The 15,966-nt window shown below is 50.6% G+C and overlaps 2 protein-coding genes and 1 long non-coding RNA gene across 3 annotated transcripts; 2 read left to right on the plus strand and 1 right to left on the minus strand.

The window, feature by feature from the left end:
* The first annotated feature begins 413 nt into the window (after positions 1-413).
* LOC4348633 (chitinase 1) lies at positions 414-1,590 on the plus strand. The gene has a single exon (XM_015757491.2). The coding sequence runs from the start codon at positions 583-585 to the stop codon at positions 1,441-1,443; it is 861 nt and encodes a 286-aa protein (XP_015612977.1). The 5' UTR covers positions 414-582; the 3' UTR covers positions 1,444-1,590.
* Positions 1,591-10,852: 9,262 nt separating this feature from the next.
* Positions 10,853-11,827, minus strand: LOC136353629 (uncharacterized). The gene is made up of 3 exons (XR_010736967.1): positions 11,449-11,827; positions 11,261-11,374; positions 10,853-11,182 (listed from the first exon to the last, which is right to left on the minus strand). It is a non-coding gene; the product is annotated as an uncharacterized lncRNA (long non-coding RNA).
* Positions 11,828-13,009: 1,182 nt separating this feature from the next.
* Positions 13,010-14,079, plus strand: LOC4348634 (chitinase 2). Its single transcript, XM_015759537.3, has one exon. It carries the CDS (start codon positions 13,029-13,031, stop codon positions 13,893-13,895), a length of 867 nt encoding a protein of 288 aa, XP_015615023.1. The 5' UTR covers positions 13,010-13,028; the 3' UTR covers positions 13,896-14,079.
* The last annotated feature ends 1,887 nt before the right edge of the window (positions 14,080-15,966 follow it).

Consider the following 15,966-nt stretch of genomic DNA (forward strand, 5'->3'; position numbering starts at 1 on the left):
TAAAAAACGGATGGAGTACTTATATTTTTACTAATTTTTTACTTACATTGATGTATCAGTGTCATGCTATAGGTGGATCTAATTTTTTTTATAACTTTTATCTACCTAAATCAAACAGTTGAGATAATTGTTAGTAAAAATTTAATAAGAAAGAATTAATACGTGTAGCAGTGCTCTAAATAATATTATATCTTTCTTTGTAGAAGCATGGATACCAATAGAAGTATCTAATAGCTTAAGGTGTAAATACACCTGTACCTTATTTAATACTAGCCATTCATCCATTTCGCTTTTCCAATCCCACCTCACTTTCATCTAGTTAAATCAAACGGTTGAGAAATTTGTTAGTAAGACTTTTGTAAGAAAATTTTAGTATGTATAGCAGTGCTCTTCGCCAAACACAACCTAAAAATTCTTTCCTTCTTTCACCAAGCTTCCATGCATCCGGGCGAGCCGCCCAACTTGATCGGAGTCAAGTGGCCGAGTCGCCGCTATAAATTTCGGCAGCCACCAAAACATAGCCGCCATGCGCCGCGTCCACAGCTCGATCGCTAGCCCTACTCGCTAGCTAGATCGGCGGCCATGGTGAACGGCTACTTGTTCCGGGAGTACATCGGCGCGCAGTTCACCGGCGTGCGCTTCTCCGACGTGCCCGTCAACCCGGGCCTCAGCTTCCACTTCATCCTCGCCTTCGCCATCGACTACTTCATGGCGACGCAGTCCTCCAAGCCGGCGCCAGCCAACGGCGTGTTCGCCCCGTACTGGGACACGGCCAACCTGTCCCCGGCCGCCGTCGCCGCGGCCAAGGCGGCGCACCCCAACCTCAGCGTCATCCTCGCCCTCGGCGGCGACACCGTCCAGAACACCGGCGTCAACGCCACGTTCGCGCCGACGTCGTCCGTCGACGCGTGGGTGCGCAACGCCGCCGACTCCGTCTCCGGCCTCATCGACGCCTACGGCCTCGACGGCGTCGACGTCGACTACGAGCACTTCGCCGCCGGCGTGGACACGTTCGTGGAGTGCATCGGTCGCCTCCTCACCGAGCTCAAGGCGCGGCACCCGAACATCGCCACCTCCATCGCGCCGTTCGAGCACCCCGTGGTGCAGCGCTACTACCAGCCGCTGTGGCGGCGCTACGCCGGCGTGATCGACTACGTCAACTTCCAGTTCTACGGCTACGGCGCCAACACCGACGTGGCGACGTACGTGATGTTCTACGACGAGCAGGCGGCGAACTACCCCGGCAGCAAGCTGCTCGCCAGCTTCAAGACCGGGAACGTCACCGGGCTGCTCTCGCCGGAGCAGGGGATCGCCGGCGCGAAGGAGTTGCAGCGGCAGGGGAAGCTGCCGGGGTTGTTCATCTGGTCAGCGGATAGCTCCATGGTCAGCAGCTACAAGTTTGAGTACGAGACCAAGGCTCAGGAGATCGTCGCCAACCACTGATCGTCCATCGAACGGTCGTGATAATACTTATGAAATAAGAGCAAATAAATTGCGAAATAATGGTCGTATTATATATCGAGCGTCATTATGCACGACTTACGTGCTAAATAAGAAATGGACTTATGTGCCGATTGGTAATCGGCGATATATGGATGTCAGATTTTCAAACCGGCACCTAGTAAACGGTGTCGGTTTAGAAACAGGTACCTTTATAAGATTCCTAGGATGAAAAAAAAGGAGGCTCGTTGCATCGGTTCACTGAGCGCATCCACCCTGCGTCATCCCTAAGCCTTGCCCTTCGAAATCAATCCAACGAACTTCCAACAATCAGCATCATCGCCATTACAGATCACAAGTCATAAAATCGATACAACAACAACAACAACATCTAAAAACAAAAATGAAAGGAGAACAACAACATTATCATCATTGAAAGGATCCGCCGCGGGAGAAGCCGCCGTTGAAGGATCTGCCGCGAGAAAAGTTGCCGCCACCGGATCCACCATGAAAGAAGCCAGTGGGGAGGGGCGGCGCTGTTCTTGCCGCTCCCAAGCACCGGTGTGAAGGGGGCCCCTCGCGCCGAATAAATAAGAGCCCGTGGATAGAGCAAGCGACAAAATAAGAAGATTGCAAGTGGAACCGTCGAATAAAATGGAAAAAGAATTGGAACGTTCGCAACTTAATCAATGGTAGTCAAAGAGATATAGGTCAGGCTTCAGCTATCACTCCCTGCAGAAGAACTATATATATTTCCTTCTTATCATCTGCTGAAATCGAATTTTGCAATGCCGAAATCCAATTTAATGTTACGTCACTTCGTTTTACATTTCTCTTGACACCGAAGTTCATTTTCAAGGATACATTGTACTGTATTCCGTGAAAAAGGAAATTCAGGCAATTGATTTATTCGGCGATTTCACATGCACACAATTCACTCCCTCACACTCACAACCGGAATTGAAGCTTTTTTTTTTTTATCATGACAATACGATAGAGCTCCAGGATAGAATCAAGACAAGATCTTCGTTGGTCTGTGACTCCGACTCCGTATAAACAGGAGCGGATATAGAACGAAATGAAGAAGGGTGCCACTTGTTTAATTTACTTTACTTTAGGTCGAGTTTAAGCTGATGCCAGTGTCTAAGTTTGTATTAGGGGATACACACATGGTGGAAACAGGTGGTGTGTAGCTAAAATGTTTTCTTGATCAGGTTCCTGGGCACCCCTCTACTATAGCTCTGCCCCTGCGTATGAATCCTTCTCCTATATGAAATGATCAAACACTGAACTGACAGTTCAGGCAGCTTTTACTGCGAGAGGCAAAATGTATGGTAACTGCTTCATTTCACAAACGAAAAAAAGGTTTAGAAATATACCATTTTATCACCGGTTTTATAGGAATATACACGTTTCGAAGGGATTGGCAGAAGTAGACCGTTTCGTGACGTGTGTTTGTGATATCTGCACGAGTTCGCATGTTGTTGACCAAGATTGAGAAAGCGCGAACCTGATGCCTAGCAGTGACAAACAAGCTCCAATGAGGAGGTGGGTGAAGGCATCGCTTACCGCTAAGGGTGCAAACGGACAGGCCCGTTAACCCACTTGTACTACAATTAAGCTGGTAACCTGACGTGTTACCTGTTTATTTGTACTATAAGTGAATTGGTGGGTCTGCCTGTTTGCACCAGTTACTGCCGTGGCCGAGCATGTTCCTCATGGTGAGGAAGAAACCATCTTTGATGCAGGAGAACACAGTACCGCACGCTAGCCGCAGCAACAAGTCTCTCTACCTAGTCCATTCTAACCCTTTTTCAAGAGGTCCATCCAAACCCAACCCAACCCAACCTAACCCATTTTCTTCTGATGGCGTATAAGGTCCTAATATTTCGATCGGCCCATTAGATTTAGCATCCCGTTCAGCATATGGTGGCCAACGGACACTCGTCGCCGTCATCGCCGCGGCCGCTGGACGCCGACGCTGACATGGAAGTGGTCCTCGAGCTCACCGGCGTGGGCCCAGGCGGCGACGAGGTGAGCGAGGATGCACACGGTGGTGGGGGTGGAGCCGCGGATGCAGAGGCGACGGAAGCGGCGGACGGCGGTCGACGTCGAGCATCTGGAGGCGGAGGCGCGTCGTGCCACTCTTGGATCTCGGCCACCACGCCGAGCACCTCGTCGCGGCCATCTAGATCGTGTGTTGCAGGAGTTGTGGAGTTCTTGCAAAGGCTGTCGATGACGGAAGTGCGGGTGCGATCGGTAGAGGCGGTGCGCCGGTAGCCTCCTTTGCGGCGGTTGCGCCGCCGCCGCTGCCATGGCCGGGGCAGGGCTTCCCTCTTCTGCGTCGGTGGCCCCTCCGATGCATCGCTCTGAGCTGGCCAATGGGGCCCAGCCTCCTTCGTCGTCGCCTCGCACCATGCCGCCGCAACCATCCTTCCCCTTCCCCTCCTCCGCCTCCCCCACCTCACCGACAACGACGACCATCTCCTCTTTTGTAACGCTCCGCTTTTCGTGAGGCGTTAAAAACTATTTCGGCAAAATCCTAATTTCAAAAATTTCGTTCTTTGAGTGAGAGTCTAAGTCGTGCCATGGATCTCAATTCAATCTCCATCTTTGTTCCCTCTCATCGCCATCAAAATCGCCCACCTCAAGATTCCAATTCCGACTCAAGTCTCCGAAATCAAACTCCGAAATTCAATCGCATCCTTTGAATCCCCACCAAATACTTGTCCTAATTCCACAAATATCCGAGTCCACCTCGAATCCATTCCTTGATTCCTCCCTGAACCCTCGAGTTCGGATATCAAATTTGAATCCAAATCCAAACTCCAATTCTCTCCAAATCAGCCTCCTCTGTGAAAGTCTAAATCGCCTTCCTCAAGTTTTGTGGGCCGATCATGTTCCCCTCGGCCCATCTCCCCTCTGCCTATCTCCTCCTTCCTCCTCGCACGTGCTGTGCATGTGTGCCGCCCGAGAGAGCGTCGTCTCTCTTCCTCTCTCTCTCGCCAGTCGACCACCGCCGCCTTGCCGATTCCCGCCGCCGGGGTTTGAACCTTCCCGCCGCCGCCATTTGATTTTCGCCGCCGCCCATCGGTTTCCCACGTGCGCGCGCTCGCTCGTGGCCAGCCGCTCGGTCGCCGCCGCGTCAGCCCTGACGCCGCCCGTGACCGCGTGCCGCCCGGCCCCGCCCGCTTTTGCCGCCACCACCGCCATCATCCCAAGCCGCTCCACACTGCTAACCACCAAAAAGACGGGAGCCAGAGCTTGCGCCTCTGCTTCCTCCCTCACCCAAAGCGGCAAGGGACCAAGTCCCCTTCCCCCTCTCCTTTTTTCCTTTTTCCCTTCCCAGACCGGCGCCCTACCTCTGTCGCTTGCGCCGCGGTCAGAGCGCCGCTGACGCTGCCGCAGCAGCTCGACGCCCCACCTTGACCACGCACTAGCTCGCCGCATTGCCCCTCGCGCTCCCTTGATTCAAGTCACGCCGTCCGATCCACCGCCTTCGCCGCTCTTTGCATCCTCGTCGTCCGCCGCTCTTGCGTCGCCCGTGACCGCCAGCCGAGCGCTCGACTGCCAAGTCGGTTTCCACCTCCCCAAACCGACCTCGCCTCCGCTATAAAAACCCAAGCCCCTCCCATCGAATCCTCCTCTCGTTTCACTTCCATCACCGCCGCGCCATTGTTGCTGCTCGCCCCGCTCTCGCCGTCGCCGTCCGCCGCCGAGCACCGGAGGAGCCGGTGCGTGCGTGGACGCGTGACGGGGAGCTCCGGGCTGCCCCATCGCCACCTCTCCCTCCCTCCTTCCCCGGCCGCGCACCCTCGGTGCCGCGCCGCCCCGCCGTCGCGTCCACCTCGCCGCGACTCCATCCGCGCCGCCGACGCTGTTTCTCTCGTCGGTGAGCTCCCCACCGAACCACTTCCCCCTGTCGCACGCCGCGCCATGCCGCCGCCGTTCGCCACAGCTCGCCGCGCGCCCTCGCCATGTCCCGGGCATCACTCGCCGTCGCCATGATCCCCTAGGCTAGCTCGTCGCCGCCCGTTGCTTGAAACGAGTTCCCGGAGCCGTGTAGAAGCTCCTTCCCCGGTGAATTGGACTCCCGTTGCCCCGGCGAGTTTTCCCCTTTTCTCCGCCGGCGATGGCTGCCGCCGCAATCCACCGCCGTCGGCCCTTCTCTCGCCGATTCCTTGCGCCGCGACCCTCCCCGTGTCCCCTTGAACCTTCCCAGGCTGCCGCCCCAGTCGCCGGCCTCCCAACCCGCTCCCGCGCCATGCCGCCCCTTCCGCCGCCGCATAGCGCCGCCGCCGAGTTCAAACGCGGCGACCATCGGGTCCCGCTTCACCGCGTGCGCGTCGCAACACCATACCGGTTCGGCTAAGCCCGAGCCCGCGCGCCCTTCGCTCTTCTCGCGCGCGGCCACGTCGGCGTGCTGGCGAGATTGGCCGCCGCCGCCGGCCGTCGTTGCGCGACGTCTTCCCGATCCGAGCCGTGGAATGAGTTCCCCTTCTCCTCCTCCTGCCTCCGGTGCCCGCCGCCCACTCCGGTTCGCCGCCGTTCGCCGGCGCCTCTCGGCCGCCGTGAGCCATCCGATCCGGGCGAGCTCGGCCTCCCTCTCTCGCGCTTGCGTGGCAGCCACCTCAGCCGTCGGCCCCGCTTGACCGGGTCAAGCCGGCACCCAGTCAGCTGCCCTACTCCTCCCCCCCAACCCCTCTCTCTCTCTCCGCACGCCTCTTGGGCCGCCTCCTTGTGCCCACACCGGCCAAATGGCTCGGCCGAGCCTCCTTCAACCCTTTGGGCCGCACCAATGCCACCCGAAACAAGTCTAATATACATCCCTCCTTGATTTCCTTTCCAAAAAGGATTTAATAGATCCTTTTTCCCTTGTTCCACAAATCAATTCCTTATTCCAAAATTCTATGAATCATTTTTCCTTGGTCCTGCTTGTCAGTGAAATTCAATAATATTCTTGAGAATATTATTTCTATAAATTCCATAGACCATTTCTCGTATTCCGGAAAATTCCGATAAATCTTTTCCTCGTCCAGAAAATCAAGTTAAGCTTCCAAAATTCATATCTCCTGATCTGTAACTCCGATTGACTCCGTTCCACTTCCAGTAATTCTCTAAAGTTGAGATCTATTTAATGGCACTAATAATTAGGCTAAATAGGATCTTTCTTTTGGGTCTTGTGTAGGTTTTCGATTGTTTGCGTATAGTTGCGGTTACCGGATTTTCGTCGATTGCGGGTTTTCTCAAAGATTTGTGAAGCTCCGTGAAGACCTTGAGCAAGGCAAGTCACTTTTGACCATCTTGCACCTATAATTTAAATCTAAGTATTTCTTTTCCACAAATAATGCATGGATAGGATTAACACAAGTAAATTGGCCGCGGCTTGCGAGATAGCCTACCGGCCCCAATCCTAATTGCTGCAATTACCCTCCTTAAATTATTGAACACTTAAACCTCCTTTGTCAACTGTTGTACTTCGATGTACGGGCCTTCGGGTACGCACGTCGGAGTCCTCCCCTCAAATTTAAAATATCTAACGATGGGTAAAACTTGGGTTTTGCAAAAGACTCGGAAAAACCCGACGCCTAGGTCGGTGCTTGCGAACTAAATGAATTTCCAAAATCGCAGACCAGGGGACGTGCCGGGAGCACGGTCTCCTATTCTTGCACTTAAGGACCGATTCCTTTGGAATTTCATCCGGACATATATCAAGTACGACCACATGGGTGGAATGGGACACCCCTGACTGAGTAATTAGCTAATCAGGGGAGCCTTGATGCCGGGGGACAAGTGGATTCGCCAGGGTGGTGTCGGGAAGGACCCCTGGGCTTCCTGACACAGTATGGTCTGGGACCTAACCTGTTGTTGGTCTGGGACCCCTCTCGTCGGCATATGGTAAACCTGTGTCGGCTCTCGAAATGCCTTGTCATGAAAGCCTCAAGGTCACCAGACGTGGCTGTTCTGCACGGGCTGAGTGATCCGGGTTAGTAATGTCGTGTGGGTAAAGTGTGCCCCCTCTGCAGAGGTTATTAAACTGTTCGAACAGTCGTGCCCATGGTCATGGGCGGATGTAAGGTGATTCCTTAGCGTAGTTTTGTTTGACTACTGATTTGTGAAATTGCTGTTGTGGACTTGGGTTCGATGTTTGGAACATCTGTGGCTGACGGGATCAGCTAGGCCCGGGTGGCCGTTTTAAAGTTGTGGCCGGGTGCCAATCCTGATTCAATCAAAGACTGATACATTACACATACTCCGACCGGACGAGACGCACTGTCTCATCCGTGTCGTTTGAGAAGCACTCACTTAGTTGTTTCAAAAAGGAGTTTAAATAAAATCAATTGCAAAAACAACAGCCTTTCCTTTGAAGCCTGCATTAAACACTTAATTCCCATGGCTTGCTGAGTACGAAAATACTCACCCTTGCTCTATATAAATATATATATATAGTTCCTCCGTCTTGAAGAGAAGATGAAGTTAAGCGAAGATTAGGGTTTTGTCCTGGTTCCCAGCCGTCGCCTGTGGTGTTGGGTGTTAGACCGTTGGTTCCGCTACTGCTGCTGCTGCTGCTGTTGGTGTTTCCTCGTCCGCGTCGTCGATTGTATTCTCGGGCTATCCTGAGCTGCAACCTAAGTTAAGGTAAATAAGTCCTCTATTTAATTTAAGGATTACAATGATTCATATTTGTCACCGTGGGTACCAGCGCTATGTCCTGGGACTGGTACTATGATCGCGGTTTCGTAGGAAACGGTTTGCGCCGTTTTTCCTACGACACGCTCCTATCAGGTGCCGTTGTACGGCAGTGCCAGATTTGGGTGTGACATCTTTGCCGGTGCCGGTGCCCATCTCCTCTGCGCCGCCGCCGACGCCCACCTCCACGGCGCCGCTAGTCGCTGCAGCCCGCACCCTTTGCCCAGAGAGGAGAAGAGACGAGAAGAGAAGAGAGAGAGAGGAGGAAGGGAGAGAGATGACGTGGCATCCTGACATGTAGGGCCCACGTGGGTCCCACACTAACTCAACTGCCACGTAAGATAAAACCAGGGTCAAAACTACCGAAGGACCTATTTAGTTTTGATTAGTTAAGGGACGCTGAATATCTAGTTTTATGGTTAGGGGACGATTTTGTAACTCGATGACAAGTTGAAGGACGTTCGGTGTACTTTTTTCCTTTTAGTACTGGCCGATTACCAAGCCCAGCTAGGTCGATCAGATCAAGGGGATGATGGAGGACCAGACCCTTCATGTAGAATTAAACTTTTTTTTTTGACCGGCCCAGTTTTTTAAAAGTTGCTCGATAATATATGCGTACGTGCATTTACAGGTGTAAGTGTGCAGGGTACGTATTATAAATATCTGTTTTTTTTACTGTGTTTTTAAAAAGAAAAACTTTCCAGCTTTTCTTTTTTGCATGGGAGCCAGCTTGTTGGTGAACATCACCACCACCACGGTAGGGTTTCCTAAACCGCCGGTGCCGGGGTTACCGCGCCCCAATAGTAAGCACGGTTACCGCGCGGTAACCACGGTAACCGTGAAAAACCATACAAAACCGTGTAAAATTTATCAAAAATTCAAATTATTTTTTAAATTTATTTGAATTTAAGGAGGTTACCGCGGTATTTATATTACCGTACCCCCGCGATAAGCCCGCGCGGTTACCGGCGGTAAGGGAAACCCTGCCACCACCACGATGACGACGACGGTGTCGGTAGAGTTGAACATGGAGGTCAATCGGAGATTATATCTAGCAGCTGGCTGTATACGAAGGTTGTCCGGGTAATAGTGACATAACGTGCAATAGTAGCTCCTCCCTGTATCCCAATGTAATTATCGCCTAAGAGTCTTGAGGTTTTCTCCAAAAATAATCGTCATCTAACAAAATGTTTATTTTGTTTATTCGTGCAAAGAGTACATATGCATTATGAAATACCCTGCATACGACTAATCAAGATTAATTTTTATTAGTTCAACCCATGCAACATTTAAGTATGAGATAATTCTTATTGGACTCGAAGCGACAAAACACCTTATCGATGAGGATTAATTTTAGAATAAATTATGTGTTGGTGTTCTTGGTCTTGATGTTCTTTGTTAGGGATGATTGGGATGGTGGGACACTGTTAAAAAAGACATATACAAGTCGGCACTATAGGTGTCAGATCAGCTAAAACCGAAACATATAGTGCTTTTCCCCTTCAAAAGATGAAAAAAAATAAAACGGCACCTTTAATACGCTATAGTTGTCGGTTCTATAGAAGAACCGCCACCTATACTATAGGTGCCGATTCTTTTTATAAAGATACTAGTATCTTTAATATATTATAGGTGTCGGTTAATTAAAAACGACACCCTATCAAACGAGCCAAGCCGAATTGAGAGACAGCCTCTTTTTTTCTTTTATCGCACGGGGAGGCGAGGAATAAAACGCCGAGTGGGAGGTAAGGGAGCGTCCTTATCCACTTGCTCCCCTCTCGTCCTCTCACCCACCGCTCTCTCTTTCTCACACCCTCTCCCCTCTGTGCCGGCTCTCTCTCCTTCTCTACCGCAGTGTCTCGGTCGCTAGCACGCGGTGGTAGCATGCAACAGCGTGCAGCGGTGGGAGGGAGGCGGTGGTAGCAGCGGCGGGTGGCGCCCTCCCCTCCGCTAGATCTGGCAGGAGGGGAGGCAACGGCAGCGGCGGCGCCCCACGGGTGGCGGCGGGAGGAGAGGCGGCAACGGCGGGCGGCGCCCTCCCCTCCGCCAGATCCGGTGGGAGGGGAGGCAGCGGCAGCGGCGACAGGCTCCCATCCGCCAGATCCGACAGTTCCGGCGAGCTCCCATGTGTAGTTGTTGATTGTGTGATCCATCAATTATTGATTGTGTGATGCTGATGTGTAGTCTTTTTTAGATTTTTGGATGATTTTTTGGGTTGCTTTGATGCATCGGCTCGGGTAAATTTGTCTTTGCAAATTGTATAACTTAAAGATGCCAGTTCTAAAACCGCCACCTTTAAGTGTTCTAATATGTGTCTTCTTCATGGTGTCGTTTGGAAAAACCGGCACTCTTTGTGGGTTTCCATCCGGTACGGATGACCTTTTCTCCGTGGTAGTTGGGAGTAATTAATTAACGTGAACGTGTCGCCGAGTAGTGAACAATCTAGTCACAGTTAGTTCCGCGTGTACGCATGCATGTGCCAGCATGCATGGACGGTCTGGAAGTCGGTCTTGTTTTTCCTTTAGCTATACTTAGAGTGAAGTGCTTCAGTGGTCTCTAAGCTTGTGCGAATGTATCATCTAGGTATCTAAATTCTTAAAATGTATTTTTATGTCTCTAAACTTGTCTTAGGTGTCATATAGGTCCAAACGGGTACCGACCCACTCCATCCGCTGACGTGGCATGCCACGGTAGCGCCTACGTGTCAGTGGGGACTCACATGTCAGTCATATTTATAAATATATGATATGATAACAATATTTACAGAAAGAACCTTACATGTTTTAAACTTACTCTAATCAAATTCTATACGTGCTAATGGAGCGGAGCCCACCTATCATAGGCACAGGGAGAACACAGCAGCAGCCGCAGAGTTCGCCGGCCGGCGTTCCTTCACGACGATGCCGTTGGCGAACGGCGATTCTTCGGCCGACACAACCACAAGAAGAAATGCTGAGGACTTCCTTGCGATCCTGTTGAAGGTGGTCTCGTCGCCGGAGGTGGCCGGAATCGATGCCAGTGGTGTCACGAGCGGCGGTGGTCTTCAATACGCCTGTGCATGTAGAGTCCCAGCTCGATTTAGTGCAAAAAGATGCATGCATACGAGTCTAGCAGGTCCCTAGGTGCTCACTGGAACTTGATTGCGGCATGGCGAGGTCTGGGTAATAGCGGCAATGGAAAAGACAGCCCGGCGGTGGTGGATAACGTCGGCTTCACGGCGACGGCTCGCTTGAGCGGTGGAATGCTTAGAGAAGGTGCATGGGTGGTTAGTGAGGTCCCTAAAGAGTTGCATGCACGATTAATTAGTCCGTGGCTCACCGGGGAGAGAGGGATTGGCGATGGCACTCGGTGACCGGAGTTGGAGAAGATGACGGCGATCTCCCTCGTCTGTGCATGATTCTTAAAATTTCTTGAGGGATTTTGGCCATGATGGTGAGGCGATGACTTTGGCACGATGGCTTGGCTTGAGATGGACCATGTCGGTTGGAACAGCGACGACTTCATGGCGGCGACGCCTGGTGCGAGTTCCGGAGCTCTCGTGGGCAAGGTCGCGTTTCCGTTGCTGCAGTGGATAAAACGAGATGGGGTCAAAAGGAGATTTGCTCGGCATGATGTGGGAAGTTTGGAACGGGAAAGATTTGGCGATGGAGACAACTCGTCGGCAACAGCGAGCGTCATCTTCTTCGCGATCGACGACGAGAATGTGGGCGACGGAGAGGCATAGGGCTCTCTCTCGTCCGAGTAGTTCGGCTCCAGAAGAATGTAGAAGAGAAGGCGACACGTATGAGGAATAAAAGGGAGGAGCTCAGCGTTGCCACGTCCCGGCCACGCGTGACGCGTCGAGCACCGCCGGTGTCTCTCTTTCCTGCTCTCGCTCTCTCTCTCTCTCGGCTCCCAGGGCGGTGGAGATGATGCACAGAGCTGACATGTGGGTCCCCACTGACCCGTAGACGCTACCGTGGATGCCACGTTAGCGGATGGAGCGGATCGGAGCCTGTTTGGACCTATATGATACCGAAGACAAGTTCGAGGACTCAAAAATACATTTTAAGAGTTTAAGGACCTAGATGACACACCCGCACAAGTTTAGAGACCGCTGGTGCACTTCACTCCTATACTTATATATGTCCGATCGAATTCCCAATCCAAGACAATTTTGAGTCGTGCTGATCTGCATGGCTTCATAAATGAATCCCCGATGTGCACAAATCACAAATGGTTACCGTACGTAAGATGGTAACCTTAGCTAGCTCTCCAATTTCGTGGCGTGCACATGTCTAACTCTAGGTTCTAGCTATATGTCACTCTTTTTCGAGCCGCGCTCGGGTGGTTACTTGGATTGTATTTAGTTCCCTTCGAACTTTTAAAAATTTCGTCATATTAAATATTTAAATATATGTATAAAGCATTAAATATAGAAAAAAACCAATTACACAGTTTGCATGTAAATTGCGAGACGAATCTTTTTAGCCTAATTATACCATAATTTGATAATATGGTGCTACAGTAAATATTTGCTAATGATGGATTAATTAGGCTTAATAGATTTGTCCCGCAATTTATAGGCGAAATCTGTAATTTGTTTTGTTATTAGTATACATTTAATACTTCGAATGTGTGTCCGTATACTTAAAAAAAATTATTATGAAAGGAACTAAACACGGCCTTGGTCGCTTATCTACCATGACCAACTTGTTATATTCTCATTAATAAACAACAGCTGATGTGATGCATCCAACAGTAAGTAGATCAGAACCTGATCTTTTGCTTGCTCATCTCCCCCAACATATAGGTGTAGTCAAAGCTAAATTAATCAACAATTAATTAAACCGGTTGCTCACGTGTATAAATAGATAGCTAGACAGATAGCAGCTAACTCGAGCAACAAGGTCGTAGCCATGACGAACGGGTACCTGTTCCGGGAGTACATCGGCGCGCAGTTCACCGGAGTCCGCTTCTCCGACGTGCCCATCAACCCAAACCTCAGCTTCAACTTCATCCTCTCCTTCGCCATCGACTACACGAGCCCGGCCGGCGGCGCCACGCCGGCGCCGACCAACGGCGTGTTCTCGCCGTACTGGGACACGGCCAACCTGTCCCCGGCCGACGTCGCCGCCGTCAAGGCGGCGCACCCCAACGTCAGCGTCATGGTCGGCCTCGGCGGCGACAGCGTGCAGGACACCGCCAAGGTCTTCTTCTCCCCGACCTCCGTCGACTCGTGGGTGGCCAACGCCGTCGCCTCCGTCTCCGGCATCATCGACGCCTACGGCCTCGACGGCGTCGACGTCGACTACGAGCACTTCAACGACGACGGCGGCGCCGGCGTCGACACGTTCGTGGAGTGCATCGGCCGCCTCCTCACCGAGCTCAAGGCGCGGCACCCGAACATCACCACCTCCATCGCGCCGTTCGAGGACGCCGTGGTGCAGCGCTACTACCAGCCGCTGTGGCGGCGCTACGCCGGCGTGATCGACCTCGTCAACTTCCAGTTCTACGGCTACGGCGACAACACCGACGTGCCGACGTACGTGATGTTCTACGACGAGCAGGCGGCGAACTACCCGGGCGGCAAGGTGCTCGCCAGCTTCAAGACCGGCGACGTCGCCGGGCTGCTCTGGCCGGAGCAGGGGATCGCCGGAGCGAAGGAGTTGCAGCGGCAGGGGAAGCTGCCGGGATTGTTCATCTGGTCGGCGGACAGCTCAAAGGTCAGCAGCTATGGCTTTGAGTACGAGATCAAGGCTCAGGAGATCATCGCCAACCACTGATCGCTGATCGGACGGTCGAGATATCGCTGTGGTTGGATTTGGTATGAATGAATGACTGAATAAGCGGATATATTTGCCCAGTACAGTTCTGGGCACGCATGGTGTTCTAATACTTATTGCGTATATATGCAGTGAGATGGATATTATATATATCTACAGAATATAAATAAGTTTCTTCAACATATATGCTATTTCTCCAATCTATGAATTAGTGACAGACATATATCTGTTTCGAGTTCACTTAACTCTCTTGTTTTATTTAATTTCTTCTCTGAACCTTAAACCAGATAAAGTAATTCCTCGTCTTAAAACCGATATGATCAACGAACAGCGATGGTAATAGGACCTGTTTGTTATAAAAATAAATTAACTCATGACGTCCGTATACATGTACAATATAAAAACAGATATATATAAAACTATATCAGCAGCCTATAGTGATGTACACATTAGATTTTTTAGGTGAAAGAGAGAAGGATTGTTTTGCCGTCGGGCTACACACTACTCCCCATGTTGTGGGCCCAATTCTTTTCTCATACATGCGTGTGCCTTGCTACCATCCTTCAAACAACCCAATTTAATACTAGAAAAACAAAAGGTGTGTGTGGGAGATTGTAGAGAAAAATATATAACTTAATTGCTATATTTACTAAGTTTTGAAACTAGCTGCAGGCCTGCATGCAGCAAGGTGATATGGCTATTAGCCTTGCCCCTTGCTCTAAGTATGAATTTTGAGTTTCGACCATAGTTTCACGAAGAAAATATTCCCAATTCCAGATGTTGAAATATCATGGCGGTAAACACTATGGATCAGGTTCTTCTATATATATGTTCAAAGTCACCATAACTTGGTCACTGATATATATAGATCCTGATCGTGGTTGACGTACTATATATATACAGACACTCAAATGGAATCTGTGATCAATTTTGTTTTGAACGGAAATAGTGATCAAATTTTTATGAGTTGTGGGAAAAGTATCTTGACAAATTTCTGACATCATAAACAATTGTAGGCCCAGCGTATTGTGGTGGGGCACGACCAAGCGTATTGGTGGGCGAAGGCCCTAATGGATGGTAGGGAAACGGCCCAGCATATATAAAAATTTGGCTTGTCCAGAGTTTGCTATAGGACCATTCACTCCGCACGTACTCTCTCCATACTCGTAAAGGAAGTCGTTTAGGACAGCGACACGGTCTCCAAAACACAAATTTCACTTCTTATTTCTATAAAAATATTTATTAAAAAGTGATATATGTATACTTTTATGAAAGTATTTTTCAAGACAAATCTATACATATAATTTTTATTTTTAGAGTAAATTGCACTTTGGGCTATCTTTCTTAACCAATGTTTCAGTTTGGACTAGGGATAAGATGACTTTTTCACTTTGGGCTAGATAAGTTTGCAAAAGGTTTCACCTTCAACCTCCTTTTTGCCTCTCCAAACTCCAGGCTCTAGCTCGCTCTCTCTCGTTGACCTTATGTGACTGTGAGTATAGACATGTTGAGGTCAAGCTTGAACTTTCGGCAAGCCCCAACGCTTGAACTTTCAGCAATTCAGCAAGCCCCAATGCCCCGTGGAGATCATCAACCTTGAGACCGTGGCCCCTGTACAGTCGTCGTAATGATGGTCAAGCTCACCAAGCTAGAGCTTGGGACAAAACGGGTCGAATCAAAGCTCTCGGATGGCAGATAAAGGATGACAGCAATGAGCAATTGAGCAGCGCTCAAGGGCCACGGCAGCGAAGCAGCTCTTGGCCCCCACGTTGGAACTACTCAAGGACTGTGGCGGCCAGTGGCACTCCATGGCCATAGTAGCGAGAGTTGCACGATGATGGTTGCGTAGGAGCTGCTCGAGGATAGTGGCTGCATTACAAGGCAGCGGTAGGCGGCACTCCAGAAGTCTATGCTTGAGCTTGGCTTCTTCATCAACTTGAGAAGAAAGAGGGGAGCATATAGAAAAGGAGGTCCAAATTGAAACAATTATGCAAAGTTATCTAGTCTAATGTGAAAAACATGTCTTACACCTAGCCCAAATTGCATCTTTGGTAAAAAGAGGTGGCCTAAA

This window comes from Oryza sativa, chromosome 10, assembly GCF_034140825.1.
Source record: "Oryza sativa Japonica Group chromosome 10, ASM3414082v1".
Taxonomy (NCBI): domain Eukaryota; kingdom Viridiplantae; phylum Streptophyta; class Magnoliopsida; order Poales; family Poaceae; genus Oryza; species Oryza sativa.

Excerpts from the sequence above, each read along its gene's own strand:
- LOC4348633 (XM_015757491.2), top strand. The coding sequence starts at position 583 with ATGGTGAACGGCTACTTGTTCCGGGAGTACATCGGCGCGCAGTTCACC.
- LOC4348634 (XM_015759537.3), top strand. The coding sequence starts at position 13,029 with ATGACGAACGGGTACCTGTTCCGGGAGTACATCGGCGCGCAGTTCACC.